A 16,746-nucleotide genomic window follows, 5' to 3' on the forward strand; every position below is an offset into this window, starting at 1 on the left:
ACATAACATTTACCTTAAAAAGCAGTGTTACGAGTTGGCAGAAGAGTTGAGACAAACCATCTGAACTAGAATTAAGAAACTCAACTTCAAAAAACAGGTGGTTAAAGAAGTAACTTAGACCCAAGAAAAAGGGATTGGGAATCAGGGAGCAGAGCCTCATCTCTACATTTTTGCAAACTCTTATATCAAACGATCAAAACCCAGAAAAACAAAAGCCAAATGGGACTCCTAAAAATAAACAAACAAACAATATTACTACCTCATGATCAATTCCTCATCAAGGAAAAGGATGTCAACATGTGCAACACTGCACAGAACTCCCACACATCCACTAGGGTAAAACAAGTCAATCTAGAATGCCCTCAGTTCTCTTTGCATGCTGTTCTCCTTAGTTTCTGATTATACAGAGGACAAATCTTGGCTTATGGCGTTCAGTGATCCCTATCAAACAGATTCACTGCACTGGAGATAGTTGTTTTAAAGTGAAGGGTATTCACATCCAAAATTAGAAAAATCCTGTTAACCAACAGTTTGTTTTATAGTTTTGGATGTATTGGGAATACCTGTTTCCTGTTGTTCTCATGAAATGACTTACATGTTTAAGTTAGCAATACAGGCAAAATACCTTTCAGAATTTACTCAGAAGTCATTGAAGAGGCCCTCCTAGATACCCAGACTAGGCTGTCTCCTTCTTTTCTTATAATACCATGCACTTTTCATCCAAAGCATTCAACATAATGGTTATTTGTATAATTGCTTAGATGATAAATTTCATGAGAACAGGAAGCAGTTCTTTCTTGGTAACTGCTGCTTACTCTAAGATAAAGTTTTCTCTTTTCTAAGAGAAAAATGTAAATAAAACACCAGGTAGTAGTATCAGTATAAAATACTATACTTAAAAGATTTTGGAACTTGGTTGAAACTTTTTCCAGTTACAAAGAGCTGATGTTAATTCAGATTGCCAGCTGATACTCCATTTCCTTAGATAGAGTAATGGACAAAGAAACTGATTCTTGACCATGAATGTTATAAGCTCCTCCCAATAACTTGTCTTCCCTCTACTACTATTATCACTACAATGAAGTAAACTTCTAGACCTAGGAAGCTCCATGTTTTTCAATCCCTGAAACCATCTCTTTCTGTACAAATAGCTAACTAAATCTACTATAAATGTGAAGGAGAAAAAAAAAGGGGGAAAAATGTGAAAGAGGAAACCATAGACTCTAATCAGAAAGCATATATTCCAGTATTAGTTGTATAAGGCAGCTATAATACTAGGCTTAATTTCTAACTATGAAAATAGAGATTTCGTAAAATTCTAATTTTTTTTGTTACCTGTATCTATATCTGTATCTACACAAAAAAATCTTTCTGTAACTGATACTTAAAGACAAATGTTTCTCTCCAGTCAGTTCTACCAGTCATAGGTGACTTTCATTCATTTATAATAGCCATTTTTAATACAGGATCATTTGATTATTCATTCTTTCAATATGCCAAATATTTTTAAAAGTACGTATTACATTTCAAAAACTTGTTTTCAACTTTAATACATCTTTTTAAATAGCCATTACAAATTGTTCTATCATATCTGATATGAAAATTATTAGTGTTCTAAAGAGCCCACAAGTTTTGAAGATTGCAGAGTAAGCCTAAAGATTTTAATTCAGCTGACTAAAGAAAACATAATAAACCACACCTATTAACCTACTGAGAACAGATGAGTTACTCCTTTTTTAACTTGGATATTGCAGGGATGAAAATAAAAGTACATAATTATAAAGTATGCCATAAAGAAACCTCTGGCATGTGCTTAACTAAAAGATACAAGAAGAACCAAGTTTATACAATTGACAGAATATACTAGTGTTGCCCTAAGAGCTTTACAAACCTGATGTAGTTTTCCGAAGGATATTTACTTTCTGAAAGCCCGTGAGTTTAAAAATAGACTATGGCTTTTTAAAGACACTAAATATATTCACTTTAAGAAAACAAGTCTAGCAGCTTAAGTGTGGGCAATGAGTGGCAACAACATTATATGTTTTTCAGTGTGATAAAATTTATGTTTTAGAATTAAAACAGATATTAATAATTAGGATGAAAATTCAAGGTTTTAACAGAGTTTTCAAAGTGTTAGACTCAGTGTTACTTTTGTCTTTTTGTATATAATATTCTCTCTTTCTAGTCCAATTATGTTGTTTTGTTTTGAAAAGCAACAAAAATCAATAAAGGACCAAAAAAAAAAAAAAGGTTGCTTTCTGCTTCCCCAGAGACTTAAATGTTGTCTACACTTAGGTAGAAAGATAGCAACTGGTCCATTAACTGAAACCCAAGGCTGTTTGAGAGAAGTCAGAAAGCACATGAACCACAGCCACAGCTACTTGATCTAGTGGGATTTAGAATAGACTGCCATGACTCAAACTAAGTGTTTGCCAAGGCTTTGAGACTCATGCAGAAATGAATTTAAGCATGTGTAAATATCATGCACATACCAATGTGACCATAAAACTTAGTAAAACTTTAAAACCTGGGATTTTACTGGGAAAAACATCAATCTCATCCCTTCTTAGCCAAGGGCATCAGTTCAGTGAATCCAAAGACAGGAACTGGTCCTACCAAAAAACATATCATTCTTTATAAACCCTAGTTTCCAGTAAAATGATCATTTTCCTGATTTGACTTGTTCAACCCAATTTAAGAACAAACTGAGGGTTACTGGAGGGGTTGTGGGGGGGATGGGCTAAATGGGTAAGGGGCACCTAGGAATCTACTCCTGAAATCATTGTTGCACTATATACTAACTAATTTGGATGTAAATTTTAACAAATAAAAAATAAAATTGAAAAGAAAAAAAAAGAATGCAAACAAAATTTGAGAATACTCCCACAAGACTTGATACCATCTCACAGCTGCCGATTTCTGGATCTCCTCTCCAGAGAATACTCTTCTCAGACAATCCACAACTCCTTACTCACCCCAAAGTCAAGTTCCTCACTCCCCTCTTCAAGTGTCATCTTACCTTGCTGGCCTGTCATTCTTAGAACGGTGAGGGTCATCACTTTCTTTTGACTTTGAGTGTGCCGATTTAGTTGTTTTTGGCTATGGACAGAAAAAGAAGGAAAAAAAATGAAAGAAAAGCAAAGCACACATATAGAAAACAAAAGTAAGATTATTAGGTTTAGAAAATATCTAAATCATGCCAAACTCTAGTATAATTTCAAGTTACTTACATTCAGTTGAACAACATGAAATATTTTTACATATGGCCACTCAGAGATTAAAAAAAAATTACAGTCACAAAAGTATGCTGGAAGCTGTCAATGCAGCCAGATGAATGGGCAACATACACATGAACATGCTCCTCCACAGGAATACACCTGGACACCCATTATTAACATAATAGCTGCACAGCAGCTGACCAGAACTTCCAGTCTGTGGAATGTTGGTCTGTGCCCTTAAACCTATTTCTGAAAATCTGACTCGGGGATGGTGATTTTCAAGCTAGGAAACTAAGGAACATTCAGTCCAACCTTTCTAAGAGAAGAACTCTACCAGCACCAATTATAGAATCTAGAAATCAGACTCTAATTTGCTAGAACACTTGCTAGACATGCGACCTTTCCCCTTTTACCTGCCTGATGTGCAATCCTCAAAAATACCTACTCCTTCATAGCGTAACAAAGAATCTGAGTAACTTCTGGGCAATTATTTGTAGCTTAAATTTGTATAAGCAGAAGCATTTGGGAGCCCTTCTTTTAAAATAAAATACATCAGGAAAAATCCTGAATTACTAGGAGGGTGAAAGAAGGAGATACCTATAAATAATTAACATGGAAAAAATACTTTCATTTGTTTTTCGACCGACAACTGAATAACTGAGCAATAGGAAATAGCAGAGCAATACGATTATCATGGTTTCTATTCTATGTCTTCTTTTTCCTCCTAATCAATGCTGAGACTCAGACCGAACCAGAGATCCAAGGCAGGAATTTGTTTGAGAGAGAAGAGAAAGAGAGAACAGCGCTAAACATCAACTATGCGTGGGTACACACCCTAGCTGCGACCTCCCAGGCCTAGTACAAACTCCCTCTGAAAAGCCTCTACTATAGGAATTCTTGACCCCAGCAACTCCTCTGTTCTTCTACTATGCCTTCTTCAGCCAATTCAACCCTGTATTTGTTAGGTCTAGTTTGTCTTCCTCCTACGTTATATATTATTATGAGGAAAATACATCTTTTTCTTTCCCTGCAAGTCCACAGTGGTGCAGTGCACACAGTAACTAATGAGTGCAGTCTGTTAAACTGAACTTGCACCCACCTCGTACAAAAATTAGACTATAGAAGAATAAACTGTGGTCAGTAAACATTTTGTCTAGTGTTCCTGATTAATGAGTGGAAGACAACAGTCCCAGCTCATGCTAGGCAGTTCCTATACTCTGACAGGAGATGGCTGCTGGTGGTATGTGTCAGCCTGCCACGGATCTAGTTATGTCAGAGGAAAGAGAAACAGTGGGTACATGATCATGGACGGACAGAGAGAAAGTAGAGAGAGAGAGAAAAGGCCACTGGGGAAACATGAAAGCATGTGAAAATACTACATTCTCCTGTAACATAATAATATTTACCTATTTTACTAATATGTAAAACTTAGATTACTCATGACCAGTGGCATGTGCAACTTAATTGGTATTAAAATGAATGGAATGAGTTTTTCAATCTTAGCGGTTACTTTCTCATGGTTACTTTGAAGAATTATGATTTTTTGTAATGAAATAACATTTACGAGTCAGATTTGCACATGCAATACAAGTAATTTGTGTATGCCAAATACACTGGTAGAACTTACCCTAAAAGCAGAGTCCCCTTTATAATTAATTAATAAATAAAATAAGATAAGATAAAAACAATAAACAGAACTTACCTTCCAATCAGAGTCATGCTTTCTTTTGTCCAAAGATGATTTCTCCCTCTCCTTGGCTTTCTTGTAAGCTTTCTTTTCTTCAGCCATGAGGAGTCTAGCAATTTCCTAAACAAAATCCAGTCAGTACCACTGATTGCAGAGCTATGGGCAGAAAATTACTGGGCTACTTCTGACGAGTATTAGTTCAAAAACTTATTAACTAATAAGAACTCACCTCATCCTGGGCTACTTGAGCTGCTCTCATGTCTACCTGGGTAGCCTATGGTACAAAAAAATACAAAAAAAAAAAAAAAAAAGGGTAATTTAATTAGAATCTGTGTTGTCCATTTTTAAAAATCTTACATAGAAATACACGAGTATTTCAAACCAGCTGTAAGTAACATCCTTGAAGTTTAACTGGTATACTTTCACCAGCCACCAGCCAGAGCAGGACTGTTTTATCATGTTCCACAGCAGACAGGGATATGGAATTATGATGGTAATGCTTACTCAGTAACTAAAACTGGACACTCTATACCCGTTATCTTGCTTTTCCACCCATACTCAACTCATAGAGGATCACAATGCCTATCACATAATCTCAAATTTTATTCAAGAAAACTTAGTGATTATCACCTAAACTTTTGCATGAAAATTTGCTCACCAAAATTTCTTCTTCTTGCAGTTTTCTGGCAATTTCAGCATCATACCACTCCTGATCCCTGTGAGCCACTCGTGACGGGGTAGAGACAGCCTCTTTCATTCCTCTTGGCTTCATTCCTAGAAAACTCAATATAATAAGGCGACTGCATTTGCTTTCTGAAAAGTTGCAAAGTTTAAGAAGTTATTTTTTGTATCTAATATCGACAATATTGGCACCACTACAGAATTCAGAGTGCACCAGAAATAATTTTTTCCCAGAGGCACAGAAGTCGTAGTGCAGATTATGCACACATTTAAACAGTTACCCACACAAAAGTGCCCAGGAAAAACTCCCCTTTCACATACTTTCTTCAACAGCAGGAAATCATACAGTGAACTGTGAGGCTTTTGCAAAATAGCAAGTGAAAAAAAAAAAAAAAGGTTAAGATACTAAAATAAAAAAAAAAATCAAGAAAGTTACAGAGTCAGAGTTATAAAGAGGCTGTCAAGACTGGAGGAAGTAAGAGTCTTCCTTCTATTTAACTCAGCCTTGGGTACTTTACTTCAGAAACAGCATCACCTCAGAGTTACATGACAGTCCCTGTTAGCCAACCAGTGGCCCTACTGTGGCTTCTGCTCTGACGGTGAACAAACCCACCTGCTCTGGATCTTACCTGTAGTTTCCATCAGCTCAATGCTGTTGCTAAATTTTAGGGAAGATGTAACGTAAGGGAAATACCAGAGAACATAATGACCTTAGATGTCTACTCCTCTGAGGAAAAAGGAACATGGGGTATGGGTGGGGAATTTTTCCCCTACTTTGAAGTTTTATAAGCAGCACATATTCTTTTTATAACTTTTAGTCAAGTGGTAATTGCTGATGTTTATTTCAACACTGCAGATATTCCCCTCTGTGTATCCTTTATAAATTATAATTATTGGGGCACGTGGGTGGCTCAGTCAGTTAAGCATCCGACTTCAGCTCAGGTCATGATCTCACGGCTCATGAGTTTAAGCCCCGTGTTGGCTCTGTGCTGACAGCTCAGAGACTGGAGCCTGCTTAGGATTCTGTGTCTCCGTCTCTCTCTGCCCCTCCTCTGCTCATGCTCTGTCTGTCTCTCAAAAATAAATAAACATTAAAAATAAATAAATAAATTATAATTATTCAACAATGTGAATGTATTATAGTGAGAAGTAATATTTTTAATGCCACAAACAAGAGTGACCATCTGGAATAGTGACTTTCAGTAAATGGATTATTGAAGGTAAAAAGAAAATTTACTCCTAATTACCTATTGCTTTGCATCAGTGATTCTCAGCCCTACTTATATATTAAAACCACTTGAGGTGCTTTACATAAACATACAAATCTTTGACTCAAACCTGAAGGACTAATTTAAATAACCTGAATGAGATCTGGCCTTTGGTAGTTCGGGTTGATTGTTTTAAATCTTAACAGTTGATTCTTACTTGAAAATGGCATTGAAGCTACTAGTTTACTGTATTATGTCCATCAAAATAACTATACATTAAAATAATTTTTATCAAAATACTTCAATACACTTGATTCACTTGCTTTAAACAAAAAAGAAAAAGAATACAACTAAATTATGGGCACATGAAGCAATTTAAATTATCTGGTGAAGCCTTTGTAGAGCTTTGAACTTAGCTCTGTGGTAAATCCAAAAGCCATGGACTCATCTCTCTTTCCCACAAACATAGACTATTAAACCTGGCTCTCTCAGCTTCAGGCCTTTAGCATCTGTGTACCTAGAATACCAAATCCACTTCAACTTCCCATCATCTCTAGAACTACTGAATCTTATATTGCTGGGCTGGGCAGGGCTAGCTTTAGTCAGATTTCTGAGTGGTTTGTGACAGTCAGGAAACAGAGGGATACTCATAAGAGTGGATCATATTTAAATGAAATATAAACCTCCCTAAGTTATGATTAGTTTGTTCATAACTAGAAAACAGTATTCCAGGGAAAAGACACGAAATTAGGGAAGCTGACATTGGACAAAGTTGGTGGAAAAGAGGTTGTGATACCATACTCCTACCTACAGAAAAAGGACACTTCAACAAATGCTCAACACCCTGTTGAGTCTGACAGGGAAGATCACACTTATGCCTTACTCCTTCCATTTTGCCACCAGTGAAAGAAACAACAGAGTGGGATGTGTTCAGATTTGAACATACTAAACCTTCTCCCTTCTTATGCCTCCGCCTGTGCACCAAATTCACTGAGAAAATATTTTAATATATATCAAAGACATTTGGAGGACATTCAAATGAAATAGTCAAATAAACAGACTTATTTGATTTGACAGAGTGATAAGATTGTCACCTCCAGTCAGTTTAAAAGAGAATGACACAGGGGCACCTGGGTGGCTCGGTCAGTTAAGCGTCCGACTTCAGCTCAGGTCATGAGCTCACAGTCCATGAGTTCGAGCCCCACGTCGGGCTCTGTGCTGACAGCTCAGAGCCTGGAGCCTGCTTCAGATTCTGTGTCTCCCTCTCTCTCTGCCCCTCCCCTGCTCATGCTCTGTCTCTGTCTCAAAAATAAACAAAAACATTAAAAAAATTTTTTAAGAGAATAACACATAGATCAATGGAATAAAATAGAGCCCAGGAATAAATCTGTGCATATATGTTCAATTAATCTATGACAAAGAAGCCAAGAATATATAGTGGGGAAAAGACAGTCTCTTCAGAAATGGTTGGAAAACTAGACAGCTACATGCAAAAGAAAGAAACTAAACCATTTTCATATACCATATATGAAAATTAACTCAAATGGATTATAGACTTGAACATAAGACCTGAAACCATAAAACTCCTAGAAGAAAACATAAGCTCTTAGAAATGTTGTTTTTTTTTTTTGATTTGACATAAAAGTAAAGGTGACAAAAGCAAAAATAAACAAGTGGGACTACATCAAACTAAAATGCTTCTGCACAGCAAAGGAAACCATTAACAAAATGAAAAAGTAACCTACGGAATGGGAGAAAATATTTGCAAATCTGATATGAGGTGACTACCCAAAATACATAAAAAACTCATACAACATAACAGCAAAATACAATCTGATTTAAAAATGGGCAGAGTGGGGCACCTGGGTGGCTCAGTTGGTTAAATGTCTGACTTCGGCTCAGGTCATGATCTCACTGTTCGTGAGTTTGAGCCCCGCGTCAGGCTCTGTGCTGACAGTTCAGAGCCTGGAGCCTGCTTCGAATTCTGTGTCTCCCTCTCCCTCTGTCCTTTTCCCACTCATACTGTCTCTCTCTGCTTCTCAAAAAACAAATGCTAAAAAAAAATTTTTTTTAAATAAAAAAAAATAAATAAAAATGGGCAGAGTGCCTGGGTGGCTCAGTTAGTTAAACGTCTGACTTTGGTTCAGGTCATATCTCATGGTTTGTGAGTTCGAGACCCGCATCGGGCTCACTGCTCTCAGCACAGAGCCCACTTTGGATCCTCCTTCCCCCGTTTCTCTGCCCCTCCGCCACTCATTCTCTCATTCTCTCCCTCACTCTCAAAAATAAATAAACTTTAAAAAAATGGGCAGAGGAACTGAATACACATTTTTCTAAAGAAGACATACAAATGGCTAACAGGTACCTGAAAAGGTGTTCAACATCACTAATCATGAGAAAAATGCAAATCAAAACCACAACAAAATATCACTTCACACCTGTTAGAATGACTATTATCAAAAAGACAAGAAATAATAACTGTTGGTGAGGATGTGGAGCAAAGGGAATGAACCCTCATGCACTGTTAGTGAGAACATAAACTAGAAACAGCCACTATGGAAAACAGTATTGAGGTTCCTCAAAAAATAAAAAAATAAGACTACCATGTGACCCAGCAATTCCACTTTTGGGTATTTATCTGAAAGAAGCAAAAAGCACTAACTCAAGAAGATATCTGCATCCCCATGTTCACTGCAGCATTATTTACAGAAGCTAAGACATGGAAACGACCTAAGTGTCATTCAACATACGAATGGATAGAGAAAACTGTGGTGTATATACAATTAATATTATCCAGCCATAAAAAATAAGGACATCTTGCCATCTGCAACAACCTGGACAGACCTTGATGGCATTATGCTAAGTGAAATGAGTCAGAGAAAGACAAATACCATATGATCTCAATTATATAGAGAATCACTAAAAAAAAAAAAAAAAAAAAGCGCTCACAGATACAGAGAACTGACTGGGAGTTGCCAGAGGCAGAGGGTAAGGAGTGAGTAAAATGGGTGAAAGGGATCAAAAGGTACACACTTCCAGTTATAAAATAAATAAGCCTGATGACTAGAGTAATATTGTATTACATATCTGAAAGTTGCTAAGAGAGTACATCTTAAAAGTTCTCATCATAAGAAAAAAAAAAAAACCTTGTGCCTATATATGGTGATGAACGTTAACTAGACTTATTGTGAACATTTTGTAATATACACAAATATGGAATCATTACGTTGTACACCTTCAACTAATATAATGTTATACATTAACTATATCTCAATATAAATGAATGAATGAATAAATGGTTAACTAATAAGTATCTGAAATAATATCTCTCTAAGTCCCAAATATCTAGTGGGTAAAGAGTTTATTTGAACTACTGATATATCACTGTAATTCACATGTCTCATAAGCAGAAAATCTCCACCATAAAATACTAGATTTCTGGACTGGCAGGACTGCCCACTAAATAGTAGTATGCTGTGTACCAGAGGTAAAAAGAGCTTATGTGAGTATTTAAGAAGGAACTTCAGATACTACAATGTAAGGCTGTACATTTCATTATAGAAAACAGAGATGCCTTAAAATTTTTTTTAAATGCAGTTAGTTGAAAGAAATTGAAGGAATGGCTGCTCTCATCTTGGTAGCCTCAACAATCCAAACACCAGTTTTCAAAAGATCAGGTGAGCCATACTTAACAGTTTCACATTCAATTCTTAATCTAATCCTTGTCTCCTGTTCATCATTCTCCAGTTTAAGGACACAAGGACCTCCGCCAACAAACACAAATACAGCTTACCTTTAAATTCTCACAGAATAAAACTGTTAAAAGTTTGCTTTTAAACTGTAGAAAAATTAATATGCTGTTATGATTTAATAGCTCATTAGAGAAGTTACCCTCAAAGATGTTACAGTTTTACTGTCCTTTTGAAAGTTAACCAATCTTATATTTAATTTTAACAATTGTATTTTGCATTCCTTTTTCAACTAACTATAAAAAAGCCTGCCCTCAAATTCTCTCATTAGCTCTTTGTCACTCTGCTAGTTTCTTAATTAATAAGTTAAATAAAATTTTGGCCTATGCCAACAACATTAAGAACTATGCTTTTACAAAAACAAGAATAGACACCAGTATTTAGTAATTGCATTTTAATGTAACCTTCTATTCGTGGGGTCACAAAATCAAATGCCTGCAGTAGCTAGGAAGATAGAATTTCTAACGTTGAATATCAAGACCAGCAGCTCTGTTGTAGCCATTTGAGTACCTGCCTAGCCACCTTTTTTTTAAACCATTGTGTTGGGTCCTTGGGCGAGTTTACCCACAATTCCAGTAATAGAGTTGTGAGTTAGTATTTAATTTCATATTAGTTTTACCCTTCCTAAGCCTTTTTAAGAAAACCTCAAGAATAACTAAAAGCCGTAAAGATGAACCGGTCCTCAGAGCACTCTTAAAAGATCAGAATCACAGAATCAGAAATGCAGAGGTGGGGGCAACTCTCTCCCATATTAGGACTCCAAGTCTTTCTACATCTGGATATAGTATAACTTACTATAGACAGATGATATCAGTTCTCCTCTACTCCTCCAGAGCTCTTTGTTCAAAATATACCTAATTTATGACTTTACTTTCACTCCATCTTTTTGGCTTGACTTATTAAAACCCTCTGAGGCTCAGATCCAAGCATATATCCCCAAACATAAAGCCTGAGGTGAGAATATTTCCAGTAGGTACTTAATACGGTTGCTGAACTGAATTTTCATTTTCTTTATGACCAAGTCTTTTAATAACTTAAATGACTAACATGATAGGAAGAGATAACACAATAGGAGAAACAAACTAAATCAACCCGAATCTGCAACCTAACCAGTTTCCAGACCCAAAAGTAGAGGTTGGCTGGGCAACAGTTAGGAAGAAAATAAGTAGAGATGCCTTGTTGGTACTCTCCAATAACCCTTGCATTGCTGCAAAACTTCAATAAGAGTCCAATAGAACCAGGGAGAGGACTATGGTCTAATTATGACTTAAAGTGGTAGAACCACAAGGAAAACATCACCACACAGCAGTTTCCAGATAAGAAGAGAGAGAACCATTACTGGGTCAATGAAGGACTTCAGAGGTAAACTTCAGACATGCCAGGACATTCACCTTATTCCTAAACAAATGCCAAGAACTTACCGGATACCGGCATTTCAGAACACCAACTGTAGCATTAGAGTCGTTGATGGTTAGAGCCTAGAAAGTAACTTAAGGAAATAATCTTCAAACTTTAAGTGCAGAAAAATTACCTCAGGTCTAAAATGAGTCCAAACTGCCAGGAGAAACTACAGAAATTATAATACGTGTGAGATCCAGAAAGCTGCTTCTTTAGGAAGCAGCCCAGCTGATTCTGACAAAAACAGACCAAGGCCCACAATTTGAAATGTGCTGTTATAAGAGAATGCCTATCTGATCTCTCACTTTACACATGGCAAAGATGAGACCAAGAGAAGCTAGTAATTCCAGCCTTGATTTTCTAGTTAGGCAAATAATACGAAGACAGTGTCACAAGATCTGACTTACACCCAGAAATTCAGGAGCTATGATTTGGTATCTGATTCTCTGGTATATGGTCTTGACAAATGAAGAACTGTGTCTGGGATGGGCACATCCACTGCAATCTGGGGCTGGAAGAACTTTGTAAGGAATTGGTGAATTTTCTCTTGGAAGGTAGTAGTAGAAATGTACAAATATGTTTCTTCTTCCTATATACTTGGTATTAAGTAGATACCTTTTATAATATTTGGCTCCAGGATTTATTTCAAAGCCATGAGTACAAACTACAGAGAAAGAATACGTTGCTGAAGATGCTTATTAAATACATTTGCTTGTATGTATATACATGATACCAGGATTTTCAACATGACTGTCCTTTATTACCTGTGTCATGGAGTTGGAGCCATTTCTCACTCTCTGAGAAGGGAGGAGTCCTGGGCCTGTGTTTCCTTTCTCTGTGCTCACCTTGCCCACGGTCCCTCCCATACACAGCTTCCTTGTAATGAAGCCCCGATTTCTGTGAAGACTTGGGTGAAAGTCGGTCTTGGTGTCTGGACTTTTTTTCCCAATTCTGAGTTCGATGGCTACTGTTAGCTTCCCAGTCATCAAATCCAGTACTCAAAAACACCTCACCACTGATCTTGGGAAGTGGAGGTCTCCGAAGTCTCTCATGATCAGACCGCTTCCTTTCACGCTGCTCAGAGTCAATTTGGGGACTGCCCCTCACTTTGCTTGAGCTACAGGATGACAGAAGTTTCCCTGATGAACAGTAATCTTCTAGCTCTTCCAAGTTCTCCATTGGACGTTTGGGTTTCTCTTTCCTTTGCTTCACAGTGTTTCCATCACTTTGGAGTCTACAAGACCTTGAGACTCCAGAACCCAATTCCCTTGCCCTCCTTGACTGTGGCTGGTCTGAGTGGAAGTGGAGGGATGTGAAAAATAGAAATGTAGGTTAACTTAATGAGCATATGAACTCACCATACAGGAAAGGCAGGGCCCATATTTTAAAATGCTGAAGACTAGTTTTTCAACAAACTGCAAAGAGGGGATGGGCATTTATTGGATTGGCCCAGGCATAGATGAAGGATTCTGGGTACATGGTCAAAAATTTAAAAGACTAAAATTATGTGAAATAACTTAAATCTGAAAGAAGAGCTTGATTATGATTATGGAGACTTAATACAGTACTTTAATATTTGCCAATAACAAAAGCCATGGCCATTAAATGTTAAATTCTATTTATAAAACCAATTTGGAAGTATTATGGGGGGAAAGCAGGGGTTGAGGGAGTCTCATAAAACAGAAAACAACCAAGCTTTGTGATAATTAAGGTTTACAGGAAGAGGCTTTCAAATATTCTTATTGGAAATGATAATAAATCTCTATCAGAATGTTGCTAGTTTCCATTAGAGTCTGAGAAATGACCCAGTTTTTAGTATTCCCCTACTCTCTCTCCTTAGGTGGCCAAAACAAGTATTCCCAGCCATGCAGTTCAATGTGGAAGAAGATGGGGTAGAGAATTTTAAGTGAGTAAATGACCCTGTTATCTTTGGGTAACTCTGCTCCCAAACTTAAATTTTATAGAGGAAAAAATTAAAAATGGATACCATAACAGAATACAGGAAAAGGAGTCCCTTCCATCCCTACATTCACTTCAAAAAATATGATATTGTATTCTTTCTATAAAAAGACAATATGTGCTAAATATACAAATCCCTGATGTAACACAGGAATTTCAGTAACAAATTTCAGTAACAGCACATAGAGGTGTGCTTTTGTCCAGTCTCATTCGGGCACAAGCCTATTGTGAAAATGAAGGAAGGGAATTACTATGCACTTTGCAGGGCATATTTAACATTGTCTAAGACCCTTAGTACATGTTGTAATAAAAATAAATCACGGGGCACCTGGGTGGCTTAGTTGATTACAGCATCCAAACTCTTGATTTCTGCTCAGGTCACAATCTCACAGTTTGTGCGTTCGAGCCCTGCACTGAGCTCTGCACTGACAGTGCGGAGACTGCTTGGGATATTCTCTCTCTCTCTCTCTCTCTCTCTCTCTCTCTCTCTCTCCCTCCCTCCCTCCCCCCTTTCCCTCTTGGGCTTGCTCTCTCTCTCTCTCCCCCACTCTGTGCACTTTCTCTCTCTCTCAAAATAAATGAACTTAAAAAAAAAAAAAAACAAAAAAAAAAAAAACAGAAGAAAAGAAACCCCAGTTCCAAGAAAACTACTAAATTATCTAAGATTTGTTCCCTGCTGAAATTACTCACTTGCTGAATTGCATCTGAAACAGCTACCCCAATTTGATGGGATGTAGAGGAAATAAAGGACTATACATTTTCTTAGTTTTTAGGGTTTTTCTTTCATTTTGTTTTTGTTGTCTTAGCTTTGTTATTGTTAATCTAATAAAGGAACTGAGAAAGGGGAAATTTGTGCTAAATGTATCACTGACGTCATAACGCTTCTCAAAACCTTCAAATTGTTTCCTCTTGAGCTTTCCAGAAGAAAAGGAAATTTGCTTCAAAGATGATATCCAAATTAAAATCAGTCTTCTAAAATCATCTGAAGAATTTTTGATTAAGTTTATTTTTTGCATAAAAGCAAAACTGAAACAGAACAATTACTCTCTATGGTAAAAAAAGTATCTATAATTTTAGCAAACTATCATTTTAAGTGTGTCTTGACAACTGAGAATCAATTGACTACTGCTATGAATTATTAATATAAATTGACTAGCTACTTAAATGATAACCATATCCAGGGAACAATGGTTCAGTGTTAATACCAATATTCCCACAAAGGGCTGCATGAATGAAGTCTGCCTTCTAGCTCCCAAAAAACAAGGGTTCTGTTTTTGACATGGATATGTGAGGCTATGATTGTTCTTTTGGTGGTGGTTTTAATCCTTTCTGAAAAGTTAACTGATAATCAGTTTTACTTTAGTTGAATGTGTTTCAAGAGTTAGAACAGAGCTGTCACTATATTTTCACAGAGTTGATAGGAAAAAATATCTATTGTCTACTTCACTTGTGTTACCTTCAAACCTGGGAAAGAAAAAAGACTGGGGTGGGGACTGGGACTTGTGTTTTTCTTGTGACCAAGTTATTTGGCAAATATAATTAAGTTCCTTAGAGCCAACACGTATGCATTTATATATACACATACATATGTATATGTATATACACACACACTTTATTTGTGTGCTTCCATGTTTGTCTTTCAAAATAAGATGATTTTTGTTTAGAAATGGAAGATACTGTCATACACACATAACACTGATACATGTATGAACAACAGTACTTTGGAGTTTAAGTCCTCACCAAAATTACATTATTTGATCTTCTCAACACCCATGTGAAGGATGTATTTTTAAACTCTCCATCTTACAGATGAGAGAAAGGCTTAATGTGATTATAGTAGATAACTTCTCAACATTACAAATGCTCTAAGGAAGGAATGAAACTTGAACCAATGTCTTATGACTCCAAAGACCATGACTTAAAAGAGACTAATATGCCTGTAATACAGGTCAGTGGCTTTGAAAGAAAAACATGGATTCACAAATGAGTAAGACATGCCATTTTAGTTGATATAAATCTGACAGATGTTTTAGATAATTTCAGATTTGTAGAAAATCTATAAGTGATCATTTTTAAGATTTACACTGAAGCAAAATAAAAGCTGAAAAGAGGACCACTTCCATAATGATCTATTATAATTATTATATAAGTATGGCAAAAATCAAAGTAAACATAAAGATAGAGAAGTACAATTAAAGAATATCCCTATGTGTTGGGAAAAGACAACTGCAAAGAACCTAAGAATTACTTTGAGCATATGAGCCGAATTATGATGGGGTTTCTGTGGAACTCAACTCGGTCTAACTCAAAGGCAAATGAATGAAGATCACACATGTTCAGCAACATATAAACTCTCAACAACACAACTGAAAAGGAATTCCAATATTCACATACATATGCTCAGGAGGTGAAGACTTCATGATTTTAGTAAATGTTCCTGAAAAACCACTGAATTCTTAACATAGGTAGTCCCCTGCCCTCAAGAATGATAGCACTCTGATCAAAACAACCAGATTTGAGTCCCAATTCAAATTAGTGTAAAGTTTTAACAGAGGGAGGCTAAAATTAATACTTTAGTATACTTAATTACTTGCCATCCTAATGCTTTTCCAGACTTAATAGTTTTATTTTAAATAGTGACTTTTATTTGCAGTGAACATGATTCCAGAGAAGAATTAAAAATAAAAACAAATAAAAAACACAAGAGCACATTTCTAAGGTTATAACTGAATATGAAGAATAAACTCTTCACATTCTGGTTTCCAGAACAAAACTATAAGGCAATACTGTTTGTTTGTTTTTTAATTATGTGATACATGATTTCATTAGAAAAACAAGCACAATGA

The 16,746-nt window shown here is 36.3% G+C and overlaps 1 protein-coding gene across 3 annotated transcripts in view; it reads right to left on the reverse strand.

The window, feature by feature from the left end:
* Positions 1 to 16,746, reverse strand: part of CCDC50 (coiled-coil domain containing 50) — an 80,661-nt gene that overhangs the window by 24,288 nt on the left and 39,627 nt on the right. For 2 of the 3 annotated variants that reach the window (XM_045037136.1, XM_023260304.2), the window contains exons 6-10: positions 12,706 to 13,233; positions 5,564 to 5,679; positions 5,135 to 5,179; positions 4,921 to 5,025; positions 3,020 to 3,099 (exon numbers count right to left, since the gene is read on the reverse strand). In XM_045037136.1, the coding sequence (XP_044893071.1) occupies positions 3,020 to 3,099; positions 4,921 to 5,025; positions 5,135 to 5,179; positions 5,564 to 5,679; positions 12,706 to 13,233 (874 nt within the window). The remainder of the gene's footprint in view (positions 1 to 3,019; positions 3,100 to 4,920; positions 5,026 to 5,134; positions 5,180 to 5,563; positions 5,680 to 12,705; positions 13,234 to 16,746) is intronic. The other variant, XM_045037137.1, reaches the window with a different exon arrangement.

This window comes from Felis catus, chromosome C2 (assembly GCF_018350175.1).
Source record: "Felis catus isolate Fca126 chromosome C2, F.catus_Fca126_mat1.0, whole genome shotgun sequence".
Lineage (NCBI taxonomy): Eukaryota > Metazoa > Chordata > Mammalia > Carnivora > Felidae > Felis > Felis catus.